This window comes from Amaranthus tricolor, chromosome 15 (assembly GCF_026212465.1).
Source record: "Amaranthus tricolor cultivar Red isolate AtriRed21 chromosome 15, ASM2621246v1, whole genome shotgun sequence".
NCBI classification, from domain to species: Eukaryota; Viridiplantae; Streptophyta; class Magnoliopsida; order Caryophyllales; family Amaranthaceae; genus Amaranthus; species Amaranthus tricolor.
In genome coordinates this window covers 6,450,410-6,456,822 of record NC_080061.1, presented here as the reverse complement: position 1 = coordinate 6,456,822, position 6,413 = coordinate 6,450,410, and the positions used below count along the sequence as shown (strand labels likewise).

At 33.3% G+C, this 6,413-nt stretch overlaps 1 protein-coding gene across 1 annotated transcript; it reads left to right on the top strand.

Moving 5' to 3' along the window:
• Window positions 1-1,901: 1,901 nt before the first annotated feature.
• LOC130801531 (flavin-containing monooxygenase FMO GS-OX-like 5) lies at window positions 1,902-6,218 on the top strand. Its single transcript, XM_057665404.1, has 8 exons — window positions 1,902-2,301; window positions 3,294-3,557; window positions 3,646-3,716; window positions 3,954-4,106; window positions 4,209-4,291; window positions 4,388-4,523; window positions 4,638-4,811; window positions 5,717-6,218. The coding sequence occupies exons 1-8, from the start codon at window positions 1,953-1,955 to the stop codon at window positions 5,933-5,935; spliced, it is 1,449 nt and encodes a 482-aa protein (XP_057521387.1). The 5' UTR covers window positions 1,902-1,952; the 3' UTR covers window positions 5,936-6,218.
• Window positions 6,219-6,413: the final 195 nt, after the last annotated feature.

The window sequence follows — 6,413 nt, the reverse complement described above, 5'->3', positions numbered from 1 at the left end:
GGATAAACTTAAATCTCAAAATAAAGTATAATAACAATATTCTTAATATAACCATATTTAATAAAAAAATAATAAGTTCATAAAATAACTTACTACCTTATAAACTAATTTAAAGGCTAACATAAACATATTAATAAAGTGTTAACATAAAAGTTCTTAAATATAATAACATTCCTAATGTAACACATAACTCATAAACATACTAGCACTAGTTTATACCAGAACAAAATTTTAAAAAAACAAAATTTAAAGAACAAAAAAATGAGTGAGAGAGTAAATATACCAGAGAAATAAGGGAGTGAGAGAGAAATGAGGGTATATTAGGGAAAAAAATTTTCAAAAAATGAAAAGTATTCTAAAATGGACAAATGTTTGAAACTACCTGTTATAGTAAGGTGGACAAACTTAAAAGAACGGAGGGAGTACTTAATATCATCTTGATCATAATTTCATTAAACTAACTTCCTACTAAAACATATTAGCATATTTCATACTTTGCATATTATAAAGTAAATATAATGTAAAATTCCACAAAAAGAGTAGCGTAAGAAGTTATACCATACTAACACCAATGATTAGTAAAATAATAAGAAATAAGACCTTCCAAGATAGATAATAATGCTACAAAGATAATTAATCTAAACTCCCAAAATAATGATGATCTTCTAAGCACCCAAAATAATTAAATTCAAACTCCAAAAATAATGATACATTAAGTACCCAAAGTAATAACCCAATAATGCTCTAAAATGAAGCTGATTTAAGCTAAATAAAGACTGTTCTAAGCTCCATCTTCTTGAATTTCTTCAACTAATAATAAAAGTATTAAGATAGTAAGATTTTAATGAAGTGAAAATATAAGAAAGAATGTTAGAAAGATTTGATGATGGTGGTGTAAGTGATCTCATGGCTAAGGGGGTATTTATAATGGGTTTGGGCAACTTTGTAGTTCATTAAATTGTATGAAAAAGAATGTTAGTAATATAGAAGAAGGATAACTTGTGTAAGTGATTTAGAGTATATAAGTGAATGGTAAGAGTTGGAGTATGTAAGTGAATGTGTAAGAGTTGGAGTGTGTAAGTGAATGTGTAAGAGTTTGGAGTGTAGAAGAAGACTCACTTGTGTGAGGAAATGGTGATAGCTTGTGTAAGTGATGAATATAATGGGTCACCATAAAAAGGATTTTGATTCATCGAATTTTTGTTCTAGTATGTACAAGTGAATATACTTTAAAATAATGAGTAAATTTGATCATGAAAATATGTAGTTTACTTAGAAAATTTTGCTTAAACTATACTTAAAGTTAATTATAAAAACACTACTCATTTTTATGTATAAATTAATTGAATCAAAGTTATAAGGTTAAAATAATAAGTAATAATGTTAGTTTAAGAAAGAAAGTTAAACTTAACGTTTTACAAAACCGTGAATATAATAATAAAATTTTACTTTTCGTACTATAAAATAATAAAATAATATTTTATTGCTTATGACAAAATAATATTTTAAAGTTTAATATTTGAAGGAAATTACAAAATCGAAAAATTTTTAGGAATTAAAGATGGATTAGAAATTTGAATTTAAAATTCGGAATGATTAACCGAAAAATTAAGATTAAGAATTTTAAGTCTGTTACAATATCAATTTTGAAAATTGATACATTTAATGTCAAAATTGATAAATGCCTCAAAAATTAAAGTATTGTTATACGCGCGAATTGGGTCGGCCCAGATTGACGGTCTTCTCGTCTAAGTTTTTGTGATACTAAATTAGCTATTATTAGATATTATTTTGATAAAAAAACGTCCTAATTAAAATTGTTTTTTAAGAATTTTTTAATTATAGACAGTGACAAAATATATTTATTGACGTTAAATAAGAGAATTAGACTCTAGCGACTAGTGAATGAGAGTGATGATTTATTAATTTGACAACCACAAAAATAAAAATATATGATGATGAAACTAAATACAAGTATGATGAGCATTGCTTCACACCACCAGGGGTCTCCAATCGCAATGACACTTCTTCAATTAACACCCAAAAACGTGGCCGTCGTTGGCGGCGGTGCTGCAGGCTTAGTGGCGGCGCGCGAGCTTAAAAAGGAAGGCCACAAAGTTGTGGTATTCGAGCGTGGGGCCCAGTTAGGTGGGACCTGGGTTTACTCGTCCGAGGTAGAGTCTGACCCGCTTGGACTCGACCCAACTCGGAAAATCGTTCATTCTAGCCTCTACAGCTCTCTCAGAACTAATCTTCCTAGAGAAGTTATGGGCTTCAGTGATTTCCCCTTTGTTGCTTCTGGTAATTTCTCTTTTCAATTACATATTTGTGTTGTATGATTGATGTAATGGTGATTGGAATTTGGATTGCATTGTTTGATGAATGTTTTTTTGGTGTTTGTGTTGATTTAGCTAATAAATTATTTTGGTCTGATTTTCTAGTGTTATATGCTTATTTAGTCAATGATTTACAATAATTATCTAATAATGTTTTTGGGTAGTAATTTTGATGGAGCAAGAAGTTGATTTTCTTCGTTTTAATTAGGACAAGTTCATAATCATATGCACTTGATTGGCAGCTGTATTTAGTTCTATTGTTCAGAATTTCAGATGGGCTGCAGCAAATCAAAATACTAATATAGGATGACCGACCACTCATTTTTTTGTGTATGCTGGAACAACTTGCTTCTTTTGTATCTTTTGTTACACAGTTCAATATCAATATAACAAGTCCGGGCTATGACTGGGCCGACATCCCCATGCAAGTGGGATCTTTGTATTTGATAGAGTACAGAACCTATCTTGCGACTTCAACCATTAAATCAACCAAAAGTTGGGTTGGTGTCTTAGTATTAGAATCAAACTTAAGCAAATGGTTGAAGCTCCAATATATGTTCTATACTTCTATGCCTTATCAGATTTTGATTGAATTAAACCTTTATAGAAAATGAAAAGAATTCTTGTTGGGAGATGGTTGTATGATACTTTGCACTGACTTCAATGTTGAAAGGAAAATGGGAGAATATTGTATTACAGGATGGAAGAAACTTGTTTTGAGATACCCTCTCAACCTGTACTTAATAGTTACCTATGCTAATTCGGATGTTGCGAAAATGTTGTCACATATTTGTAGAAGTTACTTATGTTGCTATTTTCAAACACCCCTCCTTGATGATGAGGAATTTTGGTTGATCCATGGACAATACTACTATTAATCCGCGACAAAGAGAAGATGTATCAATTTTGATAAGGTTTGGGAATTATTGTTGATGGTGTGAGATTATTGTCTTGCAGGAAAGGCGAACAGAGATTCACGAAGGTTTCCAGGTCATGAAGAGGTGTTGAGATACTTAGAAGATTTTGCCAACGAGTTTAGGCTTCAAGAGTTGATTCGTTATCAGACTGAGGTGTGCCATGTTGGATTGGAGACAAAAGGAAAGTGGAAGGTGAAATCTAGAAGCTATGTTGGAGATGATGATAGTGAATTCGATGAAACTTATGATGCTGTGGTTGTCTGTAATGGACATTATGCTGAACCGCGCATTGCTGAAATTCCCGGTAGTAATTTTCTATAGCCGGTTCTTCTTTGTTGATGATCCTGATTACCTTTTTAATAGTTACTATTTATATGGCTTGTATATTTCAGGCATTGAGCATTGGCCTGGAAGGCAAATTCATAGCCACAATTATCGTATTCCAGAGCCTTACAAGGATCAAGTATGTGCAGATAGTGCTTTATGTTATCTTGTTAACTTTGATGCTAAAATGCAGTACAGATAGTGTCTATGCATCTGAAAGCATTTGTTGTGTATTGATTAAGATGTGTCTAGAAATGTCAAGAAACCAATTCAACCAAAAGCTTAAACTGGTGGTTGCGGCCCCAAGATATGTTATATACTCTAATAAGAAATGAATGGTATTTTTGGTTTTGACAATGCCATCTTGCTTGAATAGGTTGTAGTATTGATAGGAAGCTCCGCTAGTGCTGTTGATATCTGCCGAGATCTTGCTGCATTTGCCAAAGAAGTTCATGTTGCATTGAGATCAAAACCAGATGGAAATTACGGGAAGCAAACAGGTTACAATAACCTGTGGCTTCATCCAATGGTAAAAGCACTCACCTAGGGTAAGAAATATCATTCTTTGTCCCTGTTACTGGGGATGAGTAGATGTAGATCACCCATTTTTCTAACTTGAAAAGCAATGCAGATTGAAAGAGCTCATGAAGACGGTAGAGTTACATTCAAAGATGGTAGTGTGGTTCTTGCAGGAATCATTCTTCACTGCACAGGGTATTTTCATGCTTTTTCGGTTTCCAGTACATTTTTACGTCAACTAATAAGCTGCAGAATATCAAACGTAGTAATTTATTTGCGACATTGTTTCAGCTACAAGTATCATTTTCCTTTTCTTCGTAATATTGGTGCCGTAAAAGTTGATGATAATCGTGTGGGGCCACTTTACAAGCATGTATTTCCACCTACATTAGCCCCAGGGATCTCCTTTGTTGGTCTCCCGTGGAAGGTAAGAGATTTTTGTATATGTTCTGTCATTCTTGGCTGATTCTAGTTACTATCATCGGATCATTAGACCAACTACTGAACCATGTTTTTTTTTCTTTTTCAAAAATGGTGCCAGGTTGTACCTTTCATCCTTTGTGAACTTCAAAGTAGGTGGATAGCAGGGACTTTATCGGGCCGGATATCACTTCCATCAGAAGAGAAAATGATGGATGATATTGAAGTTTTCTATGCAAAATTGGGTGCTGCAGGAATTCCAAAGCGGTATACTCATAACATCGGTGATCATCAGGTACTAAATTTGAGCAACTTTTATGATTGACTTGTACTCATAGGGAGGAAAAAAAACAACTGACTGAAATTCGGCATCTTAGAGAGCTTCATGATGATTTGTCTGCACAATTGAATCAACCATGGGACAAACTGACGAGTTGCCATTATGCTTAACTTTTCATCATGATTCATGACCAGCCATTGGGAAGTTTAGCCTAATTGACCTGGAAGGGCAGAAAAAGTTGAGCTTCTTTGAGGCAACATTTCCTACATAATATAAGTGCAGACAGCGCCATCCTAGATATTTCAGAGGCCCTTTGAAAACAAACGTGTTTACAATCATTTAAAAGGATATAAATCTTTTTTCTTTTTACTTTTTTCAAATCCTGATAAATATTTTCTTTTAGGAGACATAATTAATCATCCAAAACAACAAAATATTAATTAAAATCCAAAATTGAAGCAATACAACCTACTTTTGAGCTGATAAAAATGATGAAAAGTCACTTAATAGTCAATACCTCCCAATTCCTAAATTGAATTGCAATCATTACATAAAATAACATTAACTATTCACATTATATAGATTATTTTAAATAAATTGGGCCCCTAAAATACCGGGGCCCTGAGCTATGGCTCATAGAGCTCCTGGTATGAGCCGGCCCTGTGTAGAAATCTACTTGGGTTTGCAAGAAACTGGTTGTATAGTGTCATTTGTAGATCGTTTCATAGTTCTGCTATGCCGTAATAAGCTATAGAATGGCATTCTTTGTAAGTTCTTGGTTGATAAATCGTGTCCATATGTGCTTATTTCTTTCTCATCTGGATGTCCATATCCTAATTTATTCATAGATTACTAGCTGCTCTATTTATTCATAGATACCGTATCTGACCCAATTTGCTTCAATCATCTGGCACTGGCAGTTTGAATATGATGATTGGCTTGCTGAGGAAACAGGAAGCCGTCTCATTGAGGAATGGAGAAAGGGCATGTATCGTGCAACTAGCCTCCGAAAGAGATCTCAACCGGAGACATATCGTGATGAATTTGATGACGAAGACTGGATCATGCCAGCATATCAAGATTTTAAGCAATACTTGCCTGTTGTACACAGCGCTGTCGTTTCCTCTTCTGCACTTTGATTTTAACTTCATTTCATTTGTTATACAAGTCTGGGCTCGTTAAGCATTATCATGTAGCCGTGCCCTGCCTTTATAAGCCAGATTTTACTGGTATGATGGTATGGTATGTAGCCGTATAAGGTTATATTTGTATACCGATTTGACATGACAAGGGAAATATATACTACCAAATACAATGTATACTGCAGACATGTTCATGAAGTTCGCTTGCTATTATTATATTTTCTCTTGTACTTGTTACATTTGACTTTTTACGCAATTCAGTTTGTTATTTTGATTATTATATATTAAACTATACACATCTAAAATTTACAAAAACTTAATATTATGAAGATATGTGATTAGACGATTCAAACAAGATCCCACTTGTCTATATTTTTTCTTACACATAATTGTTATACGGTAAAAAAAAAAAAAAGGAAGAGGGAAGGAAAGGAAAATAACAAAAAAAAGTCCCTCGGTTTGTAATTAACCAAAC

Coding starts and splice junctions, on each gene's coding strand:
- LOC130801531 (XM_057665404.1), top strand. CDS start 1,953: ATGATGATGAAACTAAATACAAGTATGATGAGCATTGCTTCACACCAC. Junction 4,524..4,637: donor TTGTTGGTCTCCCGTGGAAG/GTAAGAGATTTT, acceptor AAATGGTGCCAG/GTTGTACCTTTCATCCTTTG. Junction 4,812..5,716: donor ATAACATCGGTGATCATCAG/GTACTAAATTTG, acceptor TGGCACTGGCAG/TTTGAATATGATGATTGGCT.